The sequence below is a fragment of the Rhipicephalus microplus genome, chromosome 2 (genome assembly GCF_043290135.1).
Source record: "Rhipicephalus microplus isolate Deutch F79 chromosome 2, USDA_Rmic, whole genome shotgun sequence".
NCBI classification, from domain to species: domain Eukaryota; kingdom Metazoa; phylum Arthropoda; class Arachnida; order Ixodida; family Ixodidae; genus Rhipicephalus; species Rhipicephalus microplus.
In genome coordinates, this window is record NC_134701.1 from 239315806 (window position 1) to 239343366 (window position 27561).

At 46.4% G+C, this 27561-nt stretch overlaps 1 protein-coding gene across 5 annotated transcripts in view; it reads right to left on the reverse strand.

Annotated features, from left to right (window-relative positions):
- mei-P26 (E3 ubiquitin-protein ligase meiotic P26) overlaps nucleotides 1-27561 on the reverse strand; it is a 50452-nt gene that overhangs the window by 18989 nt on the left and 3902 nt on the right. For 3 of the 5 annotated variants that reach the window (XM_037421299.2, XM_037421301.2, XM_037421302.2), the window contains 5 exons: nucleotides 20192-20524; nucleotides 16202-16420; nucleotides 15548-15757; nucleotides 14189-14924; nucleotides 6213-6491 (listed from right to left, as the gene is read on the reverse strand). In XM_037421299.2, the coding sequence (XP_037277196.2) occupies nucleotides 6213-6491; nucleotides 14189-14924; nucleotides 15548-15757; nucleotides 16202-16420; nucleotides 20192-20524 (1777 nt within the window). The remainder of the gene's footprint in view (nucleotides 1-6212; nucleotides 6492-14188; nucleotides 14925-15547; nucleotides 15758-16201; nucleotides 16421-20191; nucleotides 20525-27561) is intronic. The other 2 variants (XM_075878178.1, XM_075878173.1) reach the window with 1 other exon arrangement.

A 27561-nucleotide genomic window follows, 5' to 3' on the forward strand; every position in this document is an offset into this window, starting at 1 on the left:
CTAAAAATCATATGGTGTTTTGGGACGTTAAATTCTACATATCAATCAACACGTTCATTACTGCAGCACACAATGGCCAGTCATAAGTCAGTGGAACATCATACAGTAGCAATCAACACGTTCATTACTGCAGCACACAATGGCCAGTCATAAGTAAGTGGAACATCATACAGTAGCACGAAATCATATTAGTAGCCCAAAGCCGCACCAAAACCGCGGTGGTTGCCTCGATAATACCTGGGTGGCAAGTGCAGAGGAGTCAGTCATACCCACCAGCGAAATTATGCGTCTCCATGCGATTGTGACAGCGGAGAGAAACCTGTTGGTCCAACACCTCAGGCCATGCTCCATGAGCAGCAGTTCTCAAGAACAAATTTTAGAGCGTAGGGTTGTGCACCAGTAACAACTGTCCCAGTTGCTACTTCACACTCATCCTGTGCATACCTTTGCATTCTTTTTCAAGCATCCTGCTTTGTGCTTAAGGGGGGACACAGGTCTTAGAAGGTCAAAAATCTAAAAAAAAAAAGACTTTTTGAAGCTGACATTTTCAGAATCTATACCTATTTTTGCACCTGAGAAGTTTCTAGCTTTTCACGTCATTATTTCTGGCACAACATCAATTTATAACATCCCTGTGAGATGAATGTGAGCACAAACTGACACTAAAATTGCGGTTTTTCCGCGCCGAACTGTTGCCGTTACACACGAGCTATCGTGTTCATCTTGGTCTCATTTGGAATGGTAGTTCTTCATCTTCAATTTCCCGCCACCGCTGGCTCGCCTTGCTCATTGTTTTTTTAGCAAAAACGTGTCATCGAGAAGCACTAGCGCGCGATTCGATTGGCTGCTTGGGGCACGTCACAAAACCTGGGAATCCGATTGGCCATGGGACGCTTTCGGCATCTGCTTCACCATCGTGACGCGCACTGACATGCACCATTTTGTCATTGTGCTACTGAGTGCCTGCGGCAGTAAAGAAGTTCCGCGCTACAGTAATTTCTGAAGCGGGTGTGCCAGTCGTTCGTTCGCTGTGAACTTCAGAAAGAGCCCCGCTATGGCTCAGGACAACGTGGGTAACGAACTCGACGCGGTCAACGGCAGTCGCCGAGTCACCGATGTAGGCCTAACTCACGTACGAGCCCGTTGGTTGCCGACAACGTTACTGAGAACGGCTGTGTTTCGCAGCCTCATCAGTTAGAGGACGGCAAGTAAAAAACAGAAGTGAAGCTACAAGAGATATCAATCTTTGTAGAGACGGAACGGAATTGCCGCGGTCCCCCCCGCCAAACGAAAGGACCTTGAACTGCGCAACGGGTAGTCAGAGTGGAGTACGCCGCGCGTCGACGAACAACAGAAAGTCAACCCATTCGCGGTGAAAATGCTCGCCGCCTCCGCAATAGAGGCTACTGGCAACTGGTAGACTGCTTTTAACGACGCGTTCGCAACGTTGTCGCGATCTCCGCTCGAAAATGAGGCAGTCTTACGTGAAAAGGAAACTAGCACCTCGGCACTCGCGTAGCCTCGAAATTGATGAGTGAGGGAGCAACTTTGGTTCGCGACCTTTACGGGTAACTCATTCTGGACAAGCCGGAAAAGATCGCCGTGTTATTCGACGTATCGCAGATGACGCACGCACATTTGTAGCACGTCGCTGTCAGTAAAGTTACCGAACTGATAAGCGGCCTCGCGGCAGATGAGCACACGGCGACAACTTGCTACAGGACTAGAAGAAACTATACGCTCGTGCAAACAATCAGTCTTATTACATTCCCGGTGCATATTAACTGACTAAAAGTATGTGTGCCATGATATTTTTTTCCCTCGGAACGGCGAAATAAAGTTTTAACAGCATTATTCTTGAAGCACAGATTTTGACCACTTTCTTTTGCTTGTTCGGTAAAAGTGGACCTAGGACAGCTAGAGCTCTAATTGTTTTTGCACAATGTAGCTAAATGTGCACAGAAAACAATGCTGGAAGCCTATTTTTAATGGGCAGCTTCATTTTTTTTATTTTCATATAAAAAGTTCTGTATTTGGTTACATGCAATGAACTGTGCTGTAATGCAATGCAATGAACTGTGCTGTAATTCGAGAAGTACTCGTTCAATTTTCTATCAGCTTGCAGCGTTGCACTCCTTAGGCTTTCTAGAATTCATTTATATGTCAACGGCCATGTAATTCTAACTACTGTAATGATAATAAATAGTGGGCACATTTCGGAGTTTTGCCCGCAGTCCCGCCATCGCCGATTTCCTTCGAGCTACCGGAGTTTCGCGGCTTCCAGGACGATGCCAAGGAATGGGTGGCAACCGTCAACGCTGTCGGAGATCACGCAGCGTGGACGGACCAAAAGAAGTGGGGCATGGCCATAGACCGCCTTCGGAATGCTGCCGCGGCTTGGCATCGATACGAAGGCGTGCGGCAGACATCCTGGGTGGACTGGAGTGACAAGCTCATAGCTGCTTTTGGACGGAGTCACCATCACCTCTCCACGACCACCCAGTCTTACGCGACCGCTACCGAGAATAGATCCCAGAAGGAGACCACCCTCGCGGCTTCAGCTGTATTTTGCAGCTTCCCGACAGCCAATTTAACCACCTACCCTGGGACGAACAACCCTACAGTGTTGACCCTCACTTCGAAGCGACATCTCCTGATATCACGTCAGTCTGTGGCCGAGTGTGCGGACGTCTGCCACACGCTAAGCGCCGCCTCCTTCAAAGTCACTGTCAGCAAAGACCTACCAGAGAAGGTAATACTTCCGGTTAGTGACAGGTCATCTGACAATGAAGGCTCTACTGCACGTGAAACTATAGGAATAAGCAGCTTGAGCATGAGTCCGACAAAGGCAGTGCTGCAAGAGCACGCGTTGCCTCTCAAGCTGCAACCTGAACTCGGCTCCCAGATGACTACAAAGACACCCCGACGCCCCTTGCCACACCGCAAGCAACGCAGGCGTCGACGCTCAGTGCAGCAGGTGACGGTGCAGCGTGGACTATTTCCAGCATTTGTAACACGACTGCGACAGGATGCTCAAACCGACGAGATTAAACCAACGCGGCCACTTTGCAGGAGTCTGTATCTCCTGCTAGCGGCATCTTGTCCAAGTCAACAGCGTTGGCCCCATCGTGGACGACGCCTGCACCGACCATCACGTCACAGCCAGTGTCGTCCTCCGGAATCTCCTTCAACAAACTTCCATGTGAAATATCAGCTTGGCCGAGCCCGGCCACCCCGGAATAGTCAATGCCGCCCACCGGAGACATTGTCGGTAGCCCACGAGGCTCGCAGTCGGGGCCGAGTGTAATGATAATAAATAGTGGGGCTCAGGCAAGGGCGCAGGCAGGGTGAGGAAGCGGAGGAAGACGAAGCAGAATAAGAACAGCCGGCCTGCAGCAAAGGCGTTGTCTCTTATTTCTCGTCGCTTACACTACATACATTTTTACAGTTAAAAATGGTAAAATTCTATGTTTTCTTCATTTTTTTCAAAATGGCAATTTTGGACACCCTGCATGAAAATTACTGCAATATATCGGAAACCATTACAGATAGCAGAATTTTTTTTTTTTTTTTGCAGCATGAAGCTATATGTTTGAAGCACACAACATAGGAAGCACATTTTGATTTATCTTGATGCAAGTTTTTTAAAATAGTCTTTTGTGTGACCACACAATGGCCACATTCAGAGCTGTGAAGTTTAGTGTAAAGTAAGAAATAATGCCCCAATCAAAAACGTTCTTCCTATATTGTATGTCTCATGCTTTCTACTGTCAATCCCTATGTCATTTATAAATTTTTGACAGGTGGTTATTTTTCCATTGTGGTAAGAACAATAGAAATTGTTATCTTGGTTATTTATTTACCAATGAAGTTACAGAAAAAAATCACTACATTTTTAGAATCATGAGAACAAACTAAGTAAGCATGCCAACTTTTGTCACATTTGGTTCATAAAATTAATGAGAGAGCCCCAAGACCCATGTCCCCCCATTAAGCAGCATTCTGCAAGCGTCGAGCAGTGACAGTTTGTTAGCGTTCATCCCATGCGTGTTATTTTCGTGCGTCCTTCGTGCCTAAGTGAAGCACTGTATGTACCGAGTTGCTCGCTGTTGTTTGTGTAACGTTGTTGCTATCACTTTCACTGCTTTGCCCTCGCCACAAAACTGAATTTTTTTTCCCACGTAAAGTTCTGCAAAACAAAACCACGTGCGCCCACACTGCATAACTGCTCTTCAAATGGGGAGCTTGACAGGCTGGCACGTCGATCCACCGTGTTCAGAAGGCCGCAATGTCAATATGAGAGTGCACTGCTCAGGAAATTCAAGGATATCAACAGGAAAAAAAAAAAAAAGCCAGACTTTTAAGGACCTGCACGCACCCTGAATCGAAGACGCGTGACAATTTGCCAGATTACGCATCAGTAACTGTAGAATCCAAAAATATGATTTTTCCGCGAGACTACCTGAACATGTTGGACCACCAATCGCTACCGCCTCTTTGTGCGAGACCATAATCGAGCACGCTCTGCATTTTCAGAAACAAGAGCAGCTCACTATTTATTGCAGGGTTGGGTATTGCGGGCCCAGAGAAAGTTCATTGTATTGTTGCTGTCACACTAAGCAAACTTGTACGGCACAGCAACCGCAGCGCTGCTGCAAGCATACTACCACACTGCATGCTTTTATTTGGCGACAGCCGTAGCTCGCCTCTGCCTGCTGTAAGGACTGTTAGAGATCACAGATCACGCATCGCTTCCAGAATGCCCATCATCACTGCGTTAACCCAACAGGCTACAATATGCAAATTCTGAAGAAAAAAAGGGTTCTGTGCGTCGGGTAGCTGAAGTGATGTACGCAATTACTAACCAGTGACGAATGACTCCCTGTGACCATAAACACTACCAATTTTCACTTAGCAAGTAGATCCCGGTGCCCCTGTATCGCGAACAGCCGATTATGTCCGTTCTGGCTTTGTTAGTTGCTGCGTGTCTCGAACGCCACAGTAGTTTGAAATGCTCCTTGGCGTCCCCACCACAAGCTATTGGACTGTCGTGTCAAGACCTTTCCTGCTCTTAGGCAAAAAGAAAGAAATAGCTTTTTGGTGAGCACACTAGGCCATATGCGCAATGCCACTGTACTCAATTCTTTCTTGGTGGCAATGGCGCAAGTCAGGAGATGCTAATTTGTACTTAGTGGTTAATGTGTACTACAGTTAGTGCATATAGCTAAGCCGCATTCCCAACAGGTATGTATTAACAAGGTTTCACTGTATGGCATTCACTGCTCTGCCCTTCTGCCAAAATTTTTTCGCAACGCCAGCAGCGTCACGCAGAGCGCGACAGGCCATGATCATGATGGAAGCTCGCTTGGATACGCCACGTAGCAGATGACTGCACATGAAGGCACAAAGGACTCCATGGGAGCAGTTCGAACGCAATAATGTGTTTTGGAGCAGTATGGCGCAGCAAAAGCGGTTCAGCGTAGCGCTTCTAGTTAGTTCTGCAAAAGGAATGCTTTTATGCTCTTATCTCATTAAGATATGCTTAATAATTCTCTGCAACTTTACTCTATAATTTGGCCTGGAGGTATTCTAAAAATATTCGATTCGATTAGCACTCAATCTTCAATATTCTAACTCGCTTCACACCCAATATTTCACTATATGAACAGCTCAAGAAAGTGAAGTAGTAGCAATATCCGATGTGAAGAAATTCCAGGACTTTCGTGAAACGATGTGCAGCCCGCAAAATAACTTTTTTGCCATTTTTCAGTGGGCCTCGCAGAAATTGCATACAATGGTCTCTTCAGCAAAAGTTATTGGACGGAATTCGCTAACAGCGCCTTGCGCCAGTGGCGAGTGCTCACGTAACCTTGTCCCTTTCGCATGCTAGGTCAAAGAGCGGTGCAGTGTATTCCCATGTGGTCCTACTACGCTGAGCCGCCCTTATCGAAAGTTGACGCAAACAGAGGAGATTGCTTGCCCCTGAGCGACCATGCCCAGTAGTCATCGATGATGACAGCACACAGTATGAGATAAAGGGACCTTTTCTCTTATCTGCGCGTTGCCGCGACCCCTTTGCTCTGTACTCCCGCTTGTTGGGTGGTGAAGCCTTGCTTTTTCCACCAACTTTGAAAGTGGGCCTGGCGCGCACATTACAAAGCTTAGCGCAATGGTTCGCGGTAGTAATGAGTAACGTGGCTAAGAAGACTGACCGAGGCCACTGCCAGCTGCCAGGATGGGCACCCTTTGTCCCAACATGGAGCTACCATTGACCAGGCTGTCAAGCATGGGTGATCCTCGGGAAGAGGTGCGTGGGGAGAGTGCTGAGCCATTGAGCAGAGAGTCCAGCAGCTGCTGATGGGAACCCATGAGGCTTCCGCTGCTGCTGCTGCTTGGCCGCCCAGAGGAGAGCAGAGGGGGAGGAGGAGACGTCTGTGGATTTGGCTCCAGAGTCAGCCCCGGCACCACCTGGCCATTCAACATGATTTGGCCTGAAGGAAAAAACAGATTATGAAGCACGTCGTAGTGTTTCATAACTCCAGATTCTATTTTACCCTGCTGCATAGTACGTCTCACCAAGACCCGGCCAGAAACTTTTCAAGAGGGGGGGGAAGGGGGCGGGAGTCAACTACCATTTACACGGGTTCACATCTTCGTCACTCTACGTCATCCTAAGCCCAGGAAATGCTATGCTGGACTCTTGAAGGAATAGAATAAGCTCACAGTGAAAACAAACAGAACAGATGTATTTAGCAAAAATGGAAGTTCTTTGCACCAAAGACACTGCTGCAACAAGTTTTAAGCAACCGTGTAGTTTTTCCTGCAGCTGCTCACAGTTACCAGCTAAACCTATACTAGCTACATAAGATTACAAAGATGTTAGTTGATTAAGGAAATTTACAGTACTTTCCTTTAGCCAGTACATAATGACGAGATAAATTATATGATACTGCTAACAGGTACTCTTGGTTCTCAAATTTACAGTACTTTCCTTTAGCCAGTACATAATGACGAGATAAATTATATGATACTGCTAACAGGTACTCTTGGTTCTCAATTTAGCACAGGATGATACAAGATGAAACATGGCCACCGCAAATGGAGGCATACTAATTCAGGTTCTCACCTTGCTTTTGAAAGATATTAGACCACTTTCCTTGTAAAAAAAGAATGTTGAAAACTATACTTTGCATGAAAGGTCATATTTTCATTCAACACTGCATGGGTAGTGATTTGCCCTTCAAAATGTGGCTGCTGTGGCCAGGAATCGAACCAATGCCCTCAAGCTTTACCGTACATTACGTTCGCCTCTAAGCTAACACAGCATGTGCCAATCCGCAATAGCATTAAAGAGTGGTCAATAAGGCCCCAAGTACAAGGTAGAGAGTCTTGAAAAAGGGGGGGGGGGGGAGGACGAGGGGACATTTCGAAGGATCAGTAAACCAGCCTTGCGGTTCAAATATGCTGACAGAGAAATAATTGTGCACGTATAAGCGCAATGTAAACATGCTGCCACAAAAACAGTGCTGTAATGCGGAAGTTATAGGGTTTGGAACGAGCCGCTTTGACTGGTTTCAGTTTCTTGCTCATCTTTCCTACCCTTTTTTTCCCAGCGCAAAGGAGTAGGCGCAGCCTTTTGTTGCGACCGCACAGGGCTGCTACCATGTGTGCATGTGCCATAGTGGCACCGTGCACTGCGTGGAGTACGAGCCACTGGTGTAGGTACCCCTTCTCTGGTGTAAAGTATTGCAACGCCTCTTCTTCTCAGAGGCTTTTGTTCTGGCAATGCCACTTGTCCCAGTACTCTTGGGCTCTACAATACGGCAGAAGGCAGCACGCAAGTGCTGACTGCATGGCCAAAACTGCGCCACCGCATGGCCAAAGTGCCGTCTTGTAGTGCAATTACCAACCAACAAGCTCAGTGATGCGTTATGCTGCATATGCACTATTTTTGATCGCTGCGCACAGGAATGCATGCAATAGCCAGAACAAAATATGGACAATTTTCGGGGCAGCAAAATGTGGCTGTTGAACGAAAATCCAGCTTTGAAACAGGTAACGAGGGGGGGGGGGGTATAATTTTTTATCACCAAATCCCGAATTTGGAGCAACATAACAAAGAAGGCTATTCGGAAACAAAAATACGTACAAACCATTCAACATCATGCACAGTGCACATGATCACTGCGATTTCAATAAAATCAGTACAATGAACTCCCGTTAGTACAAATAACCGTTTAACCGTTGAAATCATTCTCGCTAATGCCGCACAACATCAGAACGTTTGTTTGGTTTCCCATACTCAATGGGAAAAAAGAAAAAGAAAGTAGAAAAAAAAATAACAGGTCTCTCGCAGTGATAATTTTCGTCATGACAAACAATGCTGGCGATTCCGTGCAACGAACATGGCAGTCTTGCTGGGGCGTTCAAGTGAAGGAAAGAAAGCAAAAAGGAAAAAAAGCACTTCCTGGCGCAAGGACGCTGTGAGAATCGCAAGGCGGAGGAAGGGAGTGAGATAAGCTGACAATAAAGGCACAGCACGAAACCAGCGCTACCCTCACTCCCAGGTTCAAATGCCCGCTAAGAGATTCACTGTTAAAATGTATTAACAATACATTCAAAAGCATATTTATTATGAACCGGCACAATCGTGTGCTCAATAAATTCATGTAAATACTCCATTGAAATGCATAGTTTCTATCAAGTTGAGCCAATAAATATTTTTATTATTTCCACCCAATTGTTAATTTATTATATTTGGGGTTGTCAGAAGCATATTTGGGTGCACTTGGCATGCTAACATGTATTTTTAAGGGTGGAGGTGGCGTTGAAAAAAACTTTTTTGTTTGTTGACCTACAGCAATGAAATTTGGCATGCATACTTATAAGAGTCTCGAATAAGGAAATATGCAGTTTCATCATGATAACTTGAGTAAATCTCAAGTTACATCATGCTACATGGTCCAATTATATGGTCTGCTCGTGGAAAGCCTAGGCACTGTAACGAAACATGCCAGGATGCTGCGAACGGTGTTGATCTTCACTCAAAAGAAGGCTACAAGGTATGACACTCTTAGAATTCTTTATCAAGCTCTCTCTCTCTTTTTTTTTTAGAGATCATCATGGCTGCCGACACACAATGTCAGAAACAGTGGCATGGAGAAATCGTCGTCTAGAAAAAAAACTGGGCCATAAAAAAGAAATTGAAGAATGTTGTACCCACAAGCAGTGTTCAGGGGCTCAGGAAAAAAAAATCTAAATCAGTCCAGTCATTCCCGTGCTACTCTTTCCACGAGCAATGTACAATGTCCAAAACACACACTTGTGAGAAAACGGCTATCAAAGTTTTCGAAGTTATTTGCATTTGTTAGAACGCACCAGCACTGTAGCCCTTGGTGTCCTTGTGTAGAGGCAACCTTTTGGGTTTCTGCCCTTTCACTTCATGCACGTGTGATAATTTCCTTGCTCGCTGAGCATCTTTTTCAGCAGCCCTGAGGAGGGTAAAGGCCCCAGGTTGCACAACCATTGCAGCACAAATCTTTGCGTAAGCTTGAAAGTTGCCTGCATTGTACCTAATAACTGCCTCATGGACTGCTACTTCCATAGTGAAGAGGGAGGCATGCTGCTACTTAGAAATTAGAGACCAAATCACCGAGTGAAGGCTTTCAGCGGCATTTGGCATCTTGTTGCCACTGCAGCAAGCCAGCAGCTTAGGGTCGGACAGGCGTTGGTACACTGGCCGCAACGCTTCAACAACTTCGTTGGGCAGGTTATACTTGTGTGGAGGTTGGGGCTTCCCCTCTCCCTCTGCTACACGGTGCCTGCACCACACCAACCGCGGGCACCGGAAGTACAGAGCTCGTGATGAGGTTCTGCATCTGTCGATAAAACATGATAAAAGGTGGCCATCACTGCTTTCTTCATGTCTTCGACGTCCGTGTTGCTTCGCAGTGCTAGGCCGTAATAGCTGGTGAGCCTTTTGATCAAGTCCTGCATCAGGCCACCTCTTCCACCGAGTGCCTCTCTCCCTTCTTAGACTTGCTTACAAGAGAAGAGAGCGCCGTGCCCATCCTCTTCTAAACATTGTTCGCGCAGTATCATCTGTGACGACGACTGTCGCCGTCACAGACAATATTCGTGTAACGGAGATCATTTTTACTGAGGGAGCGTCAAAAAAAGCTGCAGTGCAGCTTCCACCTCCATGCTTCCTGCAGCTACGTCTTGTGTTTTTTGACAAACATGCATCTTCCTCCACTCTTGATATGCAGGGTCTTTTTCAGCTGCACCTAGTGAGCACACGAGGCAGAAGTTGGACAGGACTGTACAGTCAAGCACAAGTCCAGTATAAAATTCCATCACACAGCCTACACCAATCTGCGAGTTTGTGTCCGCGTGTCAGCCATGTGCCGTCATAGACCACGGTAATGTTTTTAGTGAAGTTTACTTCCGTTTTCTGATAAGTCTTCTTCACAACTTCTACAGCATCTGCGAAAACTGTTTCTGCAGCTTCTTTAGCAGCTGGCTTCGGCACCTTTTTCAAGTGGTGTTGATAGGCCTTCTAATGCAGCCCTCTGTGAGAGACATTCATCACTGCCCAGAAGTCATTTAGAGCAGTAGGCCCTTTACTGATGCACCTTATTGCCAGCATAGACCGTACATTCACGTCGAAAACTCTACCACCTGGTTTTCTTGGCGAAGTCCAATGGGTGTTGGCTGAGCCACAAAAGCAACATGTGACCACCATTTTCACGGCAAGTTTATGCCTTGTGTCCCGATCCACAACCAAACTTTGCTCATGACAAACAGGGCAGAATGTATTCCCAATAATCGCGTTTAGGATGCCAATCTGCATCATGACGTATTCTCGTATTCTTCTTCTTCCTGTGGCGTCGGCGTAGTTGCGCATTCTTGCGGCGCAGTCAGTGCAAACTTTTGCTTAGTAGTGAACATCGCGCCGAGCGACTCGCGAACGCTGGTCGACTGAGCTTCTGCGGTTTCCGCTGACACAAAACTCGGTTGAATGTGTCCCTGAACAGTACGACGCTTGCCGGGCACAATCGCAGCTTCACCCTGCGGATTTGTCAACATCTGCCGGCGCGTCAATCATTTCGCCGTCACCTGTTTCACCGCCACACTGAACAGCGCGATCCTCGTTAGGAGAGTGTGCGGCCTCACGTCGATGTACGGTAGCATCAATGTCGCTGTCTTCTGAGCTTGACACACACTGGCGTAGCATCTCCTCTGCGTTGCTCACTGCATCGCTTGACGACTGAGAATCCAAAGTAGCATCACTTTCTGCGATTGACGGACGACTTGGTGAAGGAATTCGCGATCGCCGAGGATTAGGTGTATGGCGCTTTCGCATTCCGTAAGCGAGCCGAGTCTTGCATTTCTGCTCGAAGGTGCGATCCATCGCAACAGAACGCGCACAATTTTTGTGAAAGGCCTTCTCGACACGGAAAGCTGCGTCAGGTGCGTGTTCGGCAGAACGCGCAGAACTCATCAATCGTGCAATGATCGGCAGGTCGCGTCAAACGATTATTGTCTCGTAAAAACGGTTTGAACAACAGTGCCTAGACTGATCGCAAAAAAAAAAAGCCCAAGACGAAGAAGCACGTGAAGAAGAACGTTTCCAACAAAGAAGTCGAAGCAGACAAGGAGACGCGTGGTAGCCGGCAACATGGATGCGAGTCGAACATGTGCGTGCCCGCAGCAGCCAATAGCAGCCACTTGCTTCCCCTCATTCTCGAGGAGCGCACGTTCCACCCAATTGAAGCTCAGGATTTGAGAAGCGGGGCTTTTAAACACCCCGTGAGCTCTCCAATCACAAGCGAGTTATGCCTCGACCATGCCACCAGGCCTAGCACTAATGGCGGGAAAAACGAAAAAGAGCAAGAATTTACGAACAAAACAAAACCAAGATGGCAATGCTCGGGTAACAGGCAGAGAAGCGGCATGTGCACGAAGTTGGGGAATTTTCAGCTATTTCTCGCAGCTTGGCAGCTCCCATGGCTTGCGAATAATTTTTTTAAAGCACTTATAGGGCAAATTAGGCACCGATATTTACACTAAAGGTAGTTTATGACACATACTATCGAAATATATGGGTTTTCAAAAATCGACTTTTTTCGAAATTTTTCGCTTTTTGAAAGCCGCGTCCCCCTTTAAGGGGGGGGGGCACTTCTCTCAAGCTGAACTTCTGATAACGCAACAAATGACTGTGGTCCCTTCGAGTTCATTTTAATGGGTGCCTACTGTATACTGAATTTTTATTCTCTCAGTTAACACCAATGTGCAAACAATGATGAAGTCACCATTAGCCTGTCGAATTCTTTGACAGACTGCACATTCAAATGTCGGTTTCCCAAGCTGATGGCATTCAATGTTGGGAGATTCATAACGCAGTAAAAAGTGAGCTGGAAAAAGAGAGAAAAACAAAACGCTGGCGTATGGTACTATTTACTGTTTCCTAGAGATGCAAAAATGTCTTACACAACTGCAAATGATTTTGTCATTTTTTTTAGACGTCAGCGATCATACTAGCGCTTACAATCATGCAACAGATACATGCAAGAGTAAAATGAGGAACAATATGTGCAGTGTCCCGTAAGTAGTGCAGCAGCCCCCTTTATATCTTGGTATGCTTTTCCGCAGGGCATCAGCCAAGGTGACTTATGCAGTGTTCTGCACAGGACACAACAAGGCCAAGAAACTTTGGAACAGTTGCCCTTTTTGATCTTTCATGATGAGATTGTATTTAGGGCATAACTTCTTTGCTCGCTCGCAAGTCGCGTTCAATCACATACGTTGGTTTGTTGACAGCACTGCATATCTATCGGTGGGATGACACAATCTGAAGACTAGGCTTGTGCTATTTTCGAACTAATATTACTGTGTTCTAATTCACTTTGATCTGAATTCAAAGTGTTAAAAATTTTGAAGGATTCGAAATGAATGAGGAGATGTATATTAGTCTGCATGTATTTGCCTGAAACCCCCTGTGAAGGCGGTTTCACTGCAGTGGCAAGCTGTGAAAGCACCTATCCAGAGAAAATTCACACTGCTGCGAAGCCCTCATTACAAGGTTAAATGTCCGGAGCACATTGATTTTTGAAGTTAAAAGCTTGTTGTACCGGATTACACGCTCCTAGTATAGTAAATTTCATTATGTAACATATTTTACAAATTATCACTTTCATTTTACTTACCAAAGTCAGATCATGCTACTATTCAAAGTTGCTTTCACTTCCTTTGAACTTTTTTTGCACAGGGCTTGTTTTAACTTAATATATATATATACATATATATTATTGCGCAGGTTACTTGGATCATCACAAATATGGCTTTTTTAAAAATTATATTTGATATATAGTATTCTAATTTGATTAGAAATTATTTGAACAATGTCACTATTCATTTCAAACCTAAAATTCACTATTAGCACAAGCCTAATCAAGACACAAAATGCTTCATAGGCTGTTGCTATAGGAAGCGATTTGGTCGGTGGCAACACCAGCGTTCGCAGCACACTGCGCTTGCTCGTATGCGGAAAACACGGTGTAAGTTTCCAGCTTTAGTTTATAACATGTCGTAGCAGCATTTGCTGACTAGGAAATTCATATTTACTGTAAAGTGTTGGTGGCTTCAGCAATGCTATTTGTTAAAAATTTTAAGTTGCGTTGTCCCACCACCAATAGGTATCCTCTGTGGTCAGCGAACGAGATAGGCGCGTAGTGCTGTCACTTTATCTGCTGGATTGCGTCACCTAAGACCTCACCTAAGGTCACACCTAAGATTTCTGACACCGTGGTTCAGGGTGAAGGTCTGCTCGTCCGGATTGGATTGGTTGATTATGCCTAAACTGCCAGTGACCATCGCGGCCTCCATTTTTTGAAGTTGATGCAACAGAAATTTTTTCAGAAATTTTAGTGCAACTCAGTGCAAAAATTAGAAATCATATCAAATTCGTGCAACTAGCATAGCTGTTGCACCTCTGACTACAAGGCGGATTCGACAGGCATAGAAAAGAAGCGCGGGAATTGTTTTTTTTTTTAAATGGAGGACCTGCGCAGCGTGCAACGCTGCAATATTTACAAAATGTGCTCGCCGTTTTTGTGCGACTGACCATTTTTAGGAAAAACTCTGAGCCTGTTTACCGTTTACCGACCCTAAAAAAGTGAAGACATACCAGCGTTATTGAGTGACACCGAGCCGAGCTTGGCAAGGGCAGTCAGGTTGTTCAGCACATTCTGTTCAGCTGCCGATACACTCAGTGATGTGTCCAGCAGCAGGTCTGCCATTGTGATGGTGCCATCCGATGTTGACTCATTGTCTTCGGGGCTTTCGGCCATATTTGCCAGCCGCGCTAGGTTGTACTGTGCTGCTGCACTCGTCAGCAGACCAACCTCTAGAGGTGCTGCGGCGGAAAGCGCAGCAAACGGGTCTCCAGCTGCTGCAGCATCCTCCAACGACGGTGCTCCAGAATGATGCAGAGGTGGTGACAAACTGCCACCAGCAACTGCAGCCAGAGATGCACTGGTGTGAATGGGGGACATGCTGGCACACCCGACAACCATAGGTGTACTGCTGACACCGCTCCCGAGTGACGATGCTGCGGAATGCAGTGGAGACACGTTGCCCCCGCCGATGGAGGAGGAGGCAGAATGGATGGGCGAGGAAGAAGCATTGCCTCCAAGACAACCAACGGGAGAGGAAGAAGGAGTTGGCGATGCTGAGAGAGGAGCTTGCGCTGCCGGCGGAGGCGGCGGTGAAGGTACAGATGCAATATGAGGCCGTCGCAGCTGGCCACAGAGAGAAGGCAGCACTTTCTCAAAGTTCTCCACATCGAACTCGAAGGTCATTTCACCAGGCGCTTCCAGTTTTGGGGTGTCTGCAATGAGGCTTCTCAGGCGCGTGCTCACCACCTTGATGAAGAGGAGAGAAAAAAACCAAACACACTGCTGTCGCACACTCAAGAGATCATGCGGATGCCTACACATCAACAATACAGCCAGTCGTTATAAATACAGGGGCCGATGCAGCTGTAGCTCTACAGCATGAATAGCACTGTCACACTGAATTTCTACTGACCTAACAGAATAAAAATCCAACTTAGGTGCTAAATTGTAGCTTACCAAGCTACAGTTTCAATCGGAGCCTACGTTGCAACAATCTGGCTAAAATCTAGTAATGCAAAATGGACTTTGCACATAAAGAATGCTCACGTAAAGTGATGTTGAAATAATTTAATAAAATTATCTGCATTTCACAGGTGTGCACTTGAGCACAGTGTAGTATTGCAACAGCAATTCTTCTTTATGGTAGACAGCCACAGGAACCAATTTATTTACATTTCCATCACGGCTTTTTATAACACACATCTGAGCATGCCCTTGAAGACAGAATACAGCAAACCCATGTTGACGTTACACTTGATGGAATACTTCTGCATTTTCCATAAAGCTTCCCCCCTCCCCTCTCTTGAGCAATTATTAGCTTCAAATTTTTTTACACACACTAAAAAAAAGCAAACATAGCTACAACTTGCCTCTTTGAGAGCCAGGAGCTCAACATCATTTGCGTTTTCCAGCAGACGTTTCCCAAAGTTGCAGGCCTCTTCGATGTGCATGGTAGTCTTCTCTGCTAGGTGAAGCGAGTCCATTATGTGTAGCTCTTCCTCAGAGTGCAAGTTCTCCAGTTCTTCAAGGAGTTGTTTTTGACGTTGTTCCAGGAAGGACTTGTACTTCTCAAAGGTATCCTGCAATTAGAACAAAACTTATGAGGCACAGAACCATTTTTGCACAGCCTTAAGCCAGCTGAAATGCCAGCTTTTTTAACAGGATTGTGCATGTATACATCTACACAAGCTGATGTGAAAATATCAGAGCCGATACAGTGCTAGATCTAGCTCATTAAACAAACGGTTAATATAGGATAGGGTGTCCTGCTGCAGTGGCTATATGACAGTGCATTAATGTAGTAGTAGAAAAGGAGTGGATTCAACCCTAACCTATGGCAGGTTTGTCAAAACATCCACTGCCATTTTCCTTTTCTTTTGTTAATACACCTTCCTTAATTCATGCAGTCATAAATAACAAACTAAACAACCCAGCTTCTGATGTTCTTGTCACAGGTGGGGGTAGCTATGCATTAACAAAATTACAGCCTTGCCTGAACTCATCTCTACCAAATAATTCCACACCTGGATTATTGTCTTGGCTGTGTCCCGCTGCTGCTGCAGATCTGTGAGACCATTTTGCAGCAGATCGAGAGACTCTTCGAAAGACTGCAGGTGGTTTTTGCTTTCCGTTAGCAATGCAGTGAGCTCTTCCCTCTGCTTGGTGCCCGCCTCCGAAGCACGCTCGCATTCGTGCTCAGGGGGTTTGTGCTCGCCTAGCGTGCACTCATTGCAGATAGGTACCTGCACAACACAGATGAAAGCTCAACTCTCCAAGCAGTGACACACACACACACACACACACACACACACAAAAGTAAGATAAAGAAGGTTAAAAACTGCTCCGAAAGTAGTGCACAACAATGCAATCCATGCATAGGACAGCACCTAGGCCACTGAAATACAAAAAAGGGCCCATTAATGAGCAACATACTTAAAGGGTACCATACTAATGTGCTGTTTTCGTTCTTTTTTGAATGCACGCTGGACTTGAAGCACAAACAATGAGCACCACAAAGTCAGTGTTACGAACGAATGGCAAGTCGAGTCAATCCTACATAGAAACAGACAATGTAAGGGCCACCCCAGCTCAAAACCTATTAGTTATGGCATCATCCCCTATAGCGAAGTGATGGCAGACTTCTGCACTTTATCAATTAACGCTAAGGCCCAAACAACGAAACGTTCCTTTCCTTTGACCGCGTCCTCTCCTTACGTGAGGCTTCCTTACAACCAAGTACCGACGGAGGAAGCAAGCGTACTCTGAAAGCTCCCTTAACCCGTCCTCGCGGGAGGAATGGTTGCCGCGCTCCTGCGTTCGAGATTATCGAATATAAGCTTTGCTCACAAGCGTTTATTCTGTAAAAAAAAAGTTGGGTCACCACATCACTTCCAAATTGAAGTGTTAATATAGAGACGCGTGTACGCTTTCTTCAAACTACGATTACTGAATGTGAAAAGCCACCGTAGTCGAGCGCAAAACGTGGTGCATTCTAGCAACACTGAAACGCCCCACGGAGGAAGGAAACAGGTTTTCTTTTCTTCCTCCGTGGTGCAGTGCACGCACGCTCGCCGCTCGCGTCTCCCCACAGGGGTGGGGTGAGAGGGTTGCCTCGAAAACGAAAACATCACTTGGGCTAGCTGTGAGGCGAAGTGCTCGTTCAGGGCAAGGAGCGGACCTAAGGGTGCACGAAGGTAGCCCCAAAGCAACCTTAAGCTGAGGAAGCGCCAAGGAAGCCTTCACCGAGGGCTCCTTAGTGAGGAAGCTTTCAGAGTGACATAAGGCGGCCTCACAAAAATGAAGGCTTCCTTACTGAGGAAAGGAACGTTTCGTTGTTTGGCCCTAAGCAGTCGATTCGTACACTCTGCACACGAGTTGAGGAGTTGCCACTCCGGAATCAGAATGAATCAGGTCTTTTTCCAAAAATGGAGCACATTTTCGTCATTTGTAACTTTGAACATTTGTAAGTCAGACCCTTGAATTTAAAAATAATCATTTGAATGGGCTCTGTTGATTTCAAGCAAGGTACATTTATTATCAACGGGCCTATTTAAGTTCTGTTCTTACATAGACCGTGCTGCTTCAAAGTTTTTTCTTTGTTGTTTGCGTAATCACGGCTCTATGGCATAACATCAGTCATGCGGAACTACGGTGGCAGCATACCCCCTTACGCCTTGAGATTTTCTTCCCCCTCTGTGGCAACCGAGTCACCTGCTGTCTCCACATTCCTCACCTCTTTGTTTTTCCTTCTGCTGCCGTTGGTGATTCGAACCGCATAGCCGAAAAAGCGCTTCTCTCTAAATTGTGACGCATATTTACACTGGCACATTGCAAGTGTTTACTGCAAGCTTCCATATACTAGTTTGCGCTGTCTCACCTTATATTACCCACCCCCTCTTTTTTTTTTTTCTTCAATACTGCCCCCCCCCCCCCCTGCCCACACACATGGGCGCCCTTGCTCGAAGCTCTATCGCTAAAATCAGTAGGTCAGCGCAGCACACATTTGTACATGATGAACTGTTGTACAAGACAAACTGTACAGCATTGGTTCGGGTAGCCAGCCAATGCAGGCGATCCCACGTGACCAAGGCAGCGCCTCCCCGAATCCGTATGCGACGATTCGCTATGTCGTCATTGCAGCATTAATGCATCTAAGCTAAAACAATATAGCGGCATAGCTCAGCAGTAGAACACTAGGCTGCCACAGAAAGCTTAAATAATATTAGGGAGTTCTCGAATACTGTACGCAAACGCTGTCCCTTGCGGTCGCTACCACAGCACATGAACGTTAACCGCCATCAGCGTTTGTGATCCGCCCAGGAAAAAAAATACGGTTTGGTAGCGTAGCTTTCTCAGCTCGCGACTGCTTCTGCGCAGAGCTGATAGACGAGCGGACGAGACGACGGTGAGTTAAACAAGGTTTATGTACAGCATATATAAAGAGGCATTACAAACTCGGCACTGGGGCCGACAGCTTAGAGACCCGAAGAGCCGAGCTCTCCTCTCTCACACATAGGTCTCCTGCTAACACATAGCTCAACAGAAAATGTCCTGCTCGCAAGGCCCCTTTGCAGTGACTCGAGCATGAGTCAGCATTTGCAGGGGACAAACGCTATTAGAAAACTCGTATCGTGCCCATACACAAATGTTACACTCGCAATGTCCACTAACTTAGCATAAGCTATTCTAAAACTCTCTATTAAAACATCAACATTTGTTCAATCATGCACCCCTCAAAAAAGGTCTACATATTCGCAAACTAAATATTAACAATTTACTTGTCCCCAAAAGAACCAACCTCCTATTAGGTGCTCACTCAAATGGTTAATATATTATTAAATCATTAGTTAATGCACATTTTATGAGCGTGAGTATTGCCACATCAGAATTCTTCTATTACAAAAGTATATACAGAATCATAAGAAAAGTACCATATTCCACTTAAACAAATAGTAACTAATCACTCGATGTAATTACCATAACAAGTATGCATCATAGCAACATACATAGAGGCATGATCGAATCGAAAAAAAAAAGTGCTCACAGATTATCATGACCTAGTCGGCAAGTACTGTAGCAGCTGTACAAAAGCTATATATGCCCCTACTTTGGAATAGCAGTGTGTACCGATTAGCAGCCACAGATTTTAGTAAAATAATGGATGCTTTGTACACATCATCGTTTGCCCTCCTATTTGCATATATGTGTGTCATCACTTAGCAAAAAATCTCTATTCTCTATTCCAAAGCAATCAACAAAGTTAAGGTTGGTCTAAAATTTTTCAAGAAGTATCGGGATTACTGCAAGATATAAGAATGTGTTTACGAGAAATCTGGCATTGTATGTGGCTTAGTAGTTACCTAGTTAAAAAGACCAAGACAGCTTTCCTTGTTAGTAACGGCAACTTTCAAGCTTTACTAGCTGCTGGCGGCTATAGTAATGAGATGCCGCGAAGGAAGTAAAATACACTCGAAACAAGTAAATACTTGCGTGGCCAACTGTTTACTAATTTTTTTTCTAAGAATGTGCTGACAATGCAAATACTACTATAGGTATCAGGAGAACCGCCCCTATGAAAATTGTTGGTGTAGTTGTACTGCACGAGACAGGTCACCGAGCCACTATCCCTCCGCCGTGGTGACGCGTTTTGCCCACTTCTGTAGTTCATAATGCATCTAATGACATAAGCTTTATGGTGCATTCACTCTTAGTTCGATAAAGCTATCAAGACGCCTTTCCTACGTTGAAGAATTGTAGGAATGGAATCGACCTGTCCACCCGTTACCGGTTGTAGGAATGGGCTAAGTTTTTTTTTTCATTCTGGGGAATTGAAAGGAGCGAAATTGCGGCAAGTCCTGATTCCTCGGAATGGAATTGGAATAGAATGGAGGCACCCATTCCGCAACACTGCTCTGCACACTGAAACAGGGTTGGTGTCTCACATTTCTCGCTATGGCGCACGAACCTGTTCAAGCTGACGTCATCGCCAAAGAAAGGAAAAGCAGAACACTTGCCTGGCATGTCATGCAGTAGTGTTTGAGCAGTTCGCTGGTGTGGGTGACGCAGGTCAGTGGCCGGTGAACCTGAGCCATCTGTTCGGGGTCCGATGCGCCTCCCAGCTCTTCAAAGGTCACCACAGCGTGGCTCTCGAAGCAACGCATGTAGCGATGTGCGGTAACACAGTTGTTGCACAAGAAGGAGGCACAGTCGTTGCAGCGAGCAACTGCAGTCTCTTTAGCCTTGCAGGAGGTGCACACCATGCTTAGACTTTCCAGCGCCGCACGATCCAGCTCATTCACCAGCACATGCTCCAGAGGGCAGCTGTCCACAACACCTCGACCCAATATCTGTAAAGGGCAGGGCACAGCTATTCTGACTACTCTCTACAAGCCAGGCCAGCCTTTTGGTTGAAAGGGCAGGGCACAGCTATTCTGACTACTCTCTACAAGCCAGGCCAGCCTTTTGGTTGCAAGACTGCTAGAGAGGTTATTATTTTACGGTGTTCGCACATGGAGATAAAAGTGAGAATAAAAAGCTGGCAACTGCCACCAGAAGGGGTGCAACACTTGCCGGTTTTGAGAAAGAGTTAATAGAAAAAGAAGCGAGAACAAAGCACTGGAAACAGAATAAGAGGAAAAAGTCGAAAATCATGCATATTTAAAAAGGTACCTTATAAGCAACATTGCATGCCCAGCATGTTACTGGAGGAGTAACTAGGTGCTATACTTGTGGACATCTTTTGAGACTATAAGGGCAGGCCTATGGCACTCAAGAGCCCATGTGACAGCTTTTGGAAATATTACTAAAAGTTTCCATTTGTTTCTTTCATTGTGTATTTTTCTGGTGTTCTAAAAATACAGCAGCAATTATAGGTTGTATGTTGCAATGACCCCTTCAAAACAATTTAACTGCAACAAAATAGCTTTGAAATGTTTCACTGATAGAAAGAATGTTGAAAGCCAACTGGAAAACAGTTTCATGCAGCATTGCCGATTGGGCAAGTTGGTGAGATACAATCTCATTCTGCTAAAGCACAGTTTTGTTTAGGCCTGAAGGAAAGAGACAACAGCAAATAAGGCAATAACAGGCAACAAGACGAGCACTCATTCTGTTGCTTGTCATTTGTTTCTTCACTATTGTATCTTTCCTTCAGGCTCAAATTGAGCTATGCTATAGCAAAATAATTTTTCATGCTCAGGCCAATTTTTTTCGGGGGTGGGAGGAAGGGAAGCGCACCTCCTTGATTTAAGGATGTGGCACCACTTTAAGATGATAAGTTCTCGCTCTGTATGCCACAGTGAAAAAATGGGGAAGAAGGGGGGGGGGGGGGGCACGAGCCTTATGTTTTACGCAGTTTCGGTCATCGTCATGCACACTTAACCTCACACAGTCAACACATTCATACGCTATTTACAAGACTCCCACAAAAAAGGTTTGTGGGACTGCTAACACACCCTGTAAAGTTGTTTGTGCTGCGTGGCGCCCTTGTCTCGCCCAAAAGCCGCATGTCGGGTTACAACCACCGGGCGGTAAGTGGCGTGTATGCCAGCGGTGGTCGTCACTATCATCATGGTTGGCAGAGTGGTAGCGCCGGCAGTGACCCCTGGCAAAAGCAAGCCTTGGTGACGGGCGAGAGTCGAGCGTTGCTCTTCTGCGCGTGGCGGTCGCTGCGGACGGTTGTCTCTCGTGATGTGTCTGTCGTAAACGGCACCGCGGGCCGCCTGCGGTAGGCCCACGTGGTGAGTCAAGCATTGTCGACGCAGCCTTGGGCCATGTGTGTTTATCGTGTTATTGTGTAAAGATGTCCTAGCGTGTTAATTACAATTGATGTATCGATTCGACAGACGATATCGTCGTGTAAATTAGTTAAATGTGTATTGTTCTTTGGTTTGTACCAATCGTGTCAACTGCGTCCGTTCACTCCAAGAGCGTGGCGTAGCATATCGCCCGCCACATCGAGACCCCCCCACTAGCTGCCCAACGTGAAGCTCTTGGAGTATCTGACGACAGTTTTCGCTGTTCGGTGCAAGCTTTTGTTAGAGCCGGGGTAGAGTAGGCCTAGGGGGACTTCTTTGCTAGCGTCGGCGGTGTGCTCTGTTGAGAGCGAAGAGATCGGTATTTGTGACCTGTTTGAATTTGTCAGCAGGTTGACTTTTTTTTTGCTCGCAAGAGTTGTTCTTTTTTTGTTGGTGTTGGTTTTTAAAACCGTTGTTGAATTGGGACGAGAGCCATGCGGTTTGCTGGGGTGAGCAAGGCCTAGAGTACGTGGTTTGTAGGCCCAGGCCCGAAGCGAGTGAGTACGGAAGCCTCGTGAGTGGTCCAATTTTCTGTAAATAGCTTCGTCTATCTCTTTGGGCTCAGGGAGCCGGGCGTCGTTGCTGTCTTGTATTGCTGCTCGACGCCGGGGCATCGTGACACCACCAGGGGCGGTGGGCGCCGATCGCTCGGTAAGCTGCTGTGTGCAGCGAGCCGTAGGGCAACCTCACGGAGTGGATGTCTCCTCGCGGCTGCCTCTTCTGCACCTAGACTGAGTGCTGGGTGGACGCCGGTTGTTACCGAGCAACTCATTAGGCGTAAGGCTCTGCGCAGCCACCTGTCGCACACGGCACAACTAGGTGGATCATGGCGTTGAGGTAGTGCGCTTTGCTTCCCTCACGTTTTTTTTTTTTACCTTGCAATGCACGAATTAGGAAAACTGACATTTCTTTTATTTTTGAATTTGGCGTCTCGGCCGCCGCCGATGTATTAGCTAGCAGTACTGACAATCGTACCACGTGGGCGAAAAGCCCGAAACTCCCTTCCCTAAGCCCTGCTCCATTGTTCTTTCGGCTTTTATTGTACGCAGCGGGAGTGTTGAAATCCGCGGCTGGTTGTCCTCTGCACACCGTCAGCGCCGCTGGCCAGGAATGCGGTCATAAGGTCGGGCGATGGAGATGCCTGGGACCTGCGCAACTGCCTGCAGTCCGGCACCCTCGTGAGTGCTGGTCGCAACCGGAATGTGTCGGCGCTAGTGAAGGTTTGTCTCGCCGTCGGCAACGTTGCTGTTGCGGGACCGGTACTGAGGTGAAGTCGAGCCGGACAGTGCAGCAGTGTCGACCAGCGGTGGTGTCGTGCAGCAGTGTCAGCGGTGGTGCACGGACATTAAGGGACATGTGTTTTGATTTTTTTTTGTTAGAGCTTGTGTAGCTGATTTCTTTGTTTTTCCGAATATGGTTTGAATTAAGGTTGGAAGGATGTGGGGGTGCTGACACCCCCTGTAGAATTGTTTGCGCTGTGTGGAGCACATGTCTCGCCCAAAAGCCGCATTTCGAGTTACAAAAGCCGGGCAGTAAGTGGCGTGTGCGCGAGTGGTGGTCGAAACTATCATCATCATGGTTGGTAGAGTGGTAGCGCCGGCGGTGACCCCTGGCGGAAGCAAGCCTTGGTGGCGGCCGAGAGATGAGCGAGGCGCTTCTGCATGTGGTGGTTGCCACGGACGGTTGTCTCTCGCGGTAGGTCTGCCACGAACAGCACTGCAGGCTGCCTGCGGTAGACCCACATGGTGAGTCGAGCGTTGGCGACGCTGCCTTGGGTGTGTTAGTGTGTTTGTCGTGTCTGTTTTGGAGTGTATGGAAATTGTGTGTAAGGATGTCTTAGTGGGTTGATCACGATTGATGTATCATTCGGCGAACGATATCGTCGTTATAAATTAGTGAAATAAATGTATGTAATTATTTGTTTGCCCCGACCGCATCTACTGTGTCCATTCACTCCAACAGCGTGGCGCTCGCTCACTATTTCCAGACACCACAAGTTCTAATCAGACACACACAGGAGTGCAAAGGCTGGTGCGTGGCTGCCTTGCTAGTGCCTTCCTTTTCTTTTTTTGGGTGGAGGGGTCATACATGCACCAGTTTAGTGGGCAACATAGCAGCACCTAAGAGCCCTTGTAGGAAACATCTGCAATCAGTGCTTTCCCAAGTATACGCAGTAGTGTCATAACTACGAAACCTTGCACTAACAGCCTTTGGAAATTATTAAAGGGGTACAGACACCATTTTTCGGAGGCTAGTTTACTCTGCCATACAAATCTTCTGTATAGAGAGACGGCTCTGAGCAAGTGCGACGCTCCGTAAATGCTAATAAGTTAGTTTATTTTGATATGAAAGTCGATTGCAGCGCACCTACGAATATCGACACTAACTTGAGAATAGGCTACAGTATTAATCCTTCCTAAGGACTTCACGCAGTAGTCTGGTTAGTTGTGATGACGTCAAGCACCAAAGCACGAAAAATGGCAGCTTGCACGCCCCCTTCTTGATTGTCTGCTCGTGCCGCACAGTTGTGCGGTCACTCTCATCCAGCATACCTGTGAAGCGAGCTAGCAGAGTCTGGAATAGTGTACGTGCACGCGAATTCAAGATTTACACTCATCAAAGGGCAAAGAAATCATTTGATTGCGAATTGGTGGTCATAGCACCAATACTTTGCCCTGTGAAGTCTTACACCAGTTAAACGGGGGACAATAGGCGCAAGTTCCACTGACTCCCGTCTGGTATGGTGCCGAGACAAGTGTGAATCAATTTCCCGTGCAGCGGCCGAGGCGAAGACTGGACGCCAACTAAGCGGACTTTACTTTGTTCACTGCATTTTACTCCAGACATGTACACGTGCAGCATGCAGTTGCTGACCGACTTCGAATTGTTGACTAAAAACTTTAAAAGTGATGCCATTACAGTGTCGAGCCCGCCTGCCGCAGCAGTTGCCACACTTGCAGCAGACAAAGCAGGCGATCGAAGAAGTACAGCACATGGACGAGGATATGTCACGAAAACTTGGGCGTGCACATACTACCGCCTGGTGAAGCTGCTCATACGATGCCGCGACGTCAGGGTACAGTAGGATCATAAAATAGCTTTTAAAAGCATGATATATTTAATTTTCTAGGGCGCCCTCACGCTTACCGGTACATTACCTATTCTCTCGGGGGCTTGGTTTATCATTCGACGCAAAAAACGATACGTGATAAGTTTCGTGTCAGTACCCGTTTAAGTTTCTTTAGGTTAAGGCAAATTTGAACTTTATTCAATATTAGTGCCTCTTGAAAATGTACGTCTCACAATTCAGAATCATAAATGTGAGGTAATCTGCTAGTGCTGAATTCTTATCATGTTTCCAGAATAATGTAGACAAACATAACCTAGTGTGAGGGTGGCACACCACACATCCCCCGCCACCCCTCACACCTTAAAATTCCCGTTAAGGAAGAGATTTAGTGCAGTGTCATCTTCATATTTTCCCATCATCCATCGCCTTGCAATGCATGCCATATAGCTTGAATCTCGAGCAACAAGCACACTCTGGCTCAAGTTAGCTGCACTTGCGTACATGCACTTCTGCACAGCTCCCAGTGCAAACACATAGATATTTCAAAATATGGCACTGTGCCTGACCTCAATACACAGGCGAACCAACACACACAACAGAGGAGGCTACACTTCACCTAGCATTTCGAGCGATGATGGGTTGTGTCGCCATTGTACATGTATTTCTGCAAAACACAATTGCTACCAAGCACATAATGCACTCGTCTGCAGGATGATCAGCTTCTTTAGTCCACACAGGGGTGGAAGTGGACTTCAGTGTTTTAAAGCAGCTCCGGGAGCAGGAATAATGCTGTTTCGCAGCAGCTCTGGTGCAGTAAAAGGAAAGTTTTGGAGCAAGTTCGGAGCACCCAAAGGTCTGTTTTGGAGCAACACGAATTATTTTTGGAGCAGCTTTCTAGGGTCCAACGTCATCGACAATGAAATTTATTTCTGGTAAAAAGATAAATGCAATGGTTGTAATAAACATTCAGTACTAATGAGCTACCAGACTTACCACCCCCAAATGTGTGTGTGTCTGCGATACAAAACATGCTCATTTATTACTTGGATTGAAATAAAAGAATATACATATATTTTGCGTAGTAAAAACAGCAAACTACTTCTTTACGTCAACGCACCTACTGCAAAGAGTCTCGCTAGCCACCACAGCATTGCAACTGCTGTTGCACTCAATGTGTGAAACAGAGTATAGATAGTGGCACACTTCACTTGATGGAAGTTTATTACCCCGACACTAACTAAACACAAAACTCTGCTTATCTGTGCTCGGTCTGGATCGAAAAGGGGACGAGCAAGACACTCAGCAAATCTGAGCGAAAAGGAGCGCGAGTCGCCCGGCAGCGTGAGCAGAGTACGCACCGCACTGCTTGCGACTAACCAGGCTGCCTGGTAGCGTGGGCAGAGTAGCCACCACACTGCTTGCAACTAACCAGGATATTATCCGAACCCACGCGACCACTCTGCGTTTCAATGAAACTGCCAGTTGTCGCTTAGTATGGCGGTAGAGAAGCGCACATATGTATTGTGGAAAGCTGACAGTGTCCGTTCTGTCGCTATTTCAGTCGCTGCATATCCCGGACAGACCACACCCTGTGATAGCTTTGAAATGCTCCTTAGCGTCAGCACTGCGCGCTATAAAACGATCGTTCTGAGAGTGCAAGCTTAGTATTTAACTTGCACTTTGGCAGAACAAAAAAAAGACTTTCTGTTGGGTACTTTCGGCAACATCTGCTGTGTTACTGTATCTGTTTCAGGAGATGTACATTTGTGCTTGTAAGCGCGCACGGCTATTTAGTGCATGATCATGCCGCATTCCCAGCAGGTGCGAATTATCAACGTTTTACTGTATTATTAGATAATTCACAGTTCTCATGTTGGTGCCACCACTATAGCGGGGAAACCACGGCGATAACTGCGATAAGCCGACCACTAGCAAACCAAAATACAACGCGAATGAACTACACTGAATGCGGCCGCGTCCTGTCCCGAGTGTAGCGAACGCTCAGTGTTGCTCGGTTGACGGTAATAATCGGCCAGATATGGCAGCTTACATCAATAACTAGTGTTGGTCAGACAATGAAGCCCCCCCCCCCCTCCATTTTGAAAATGGCTCTTCTGTAAATCCAGTGGAGCCATTACTAGTACACACGCTTTTCCAGCAGGCAAATGACGTAGTGCAACTTGGGTTGCCAATGATTGCCCCATCGTAAGCGAGTACACAGAGAGAATAAGTTTGCTTCAAGTAAAGGATTGTAGGGTTTTGCCGAAGTTTGCCTAAGAAGTCTTAGTTACCCTTATCATCATCAGCCTCATTTGTAGTTTTTTTATGTTTACTACAAGTTGAGGGCCTTTCCCTATAAACTCTATTATTAAGCAATCTTGTACGATCAGTAGCGCTGATGGCTTGGCTGGTTGGTGTGGGTTCATGGTTAAAAATGACGCAAGAACAGGAGACACAAACTGTCCCTGTGTTTTCTTCGCTTCTCTCTTGCGCAATTTGAAACCATGAATCTTGTGCG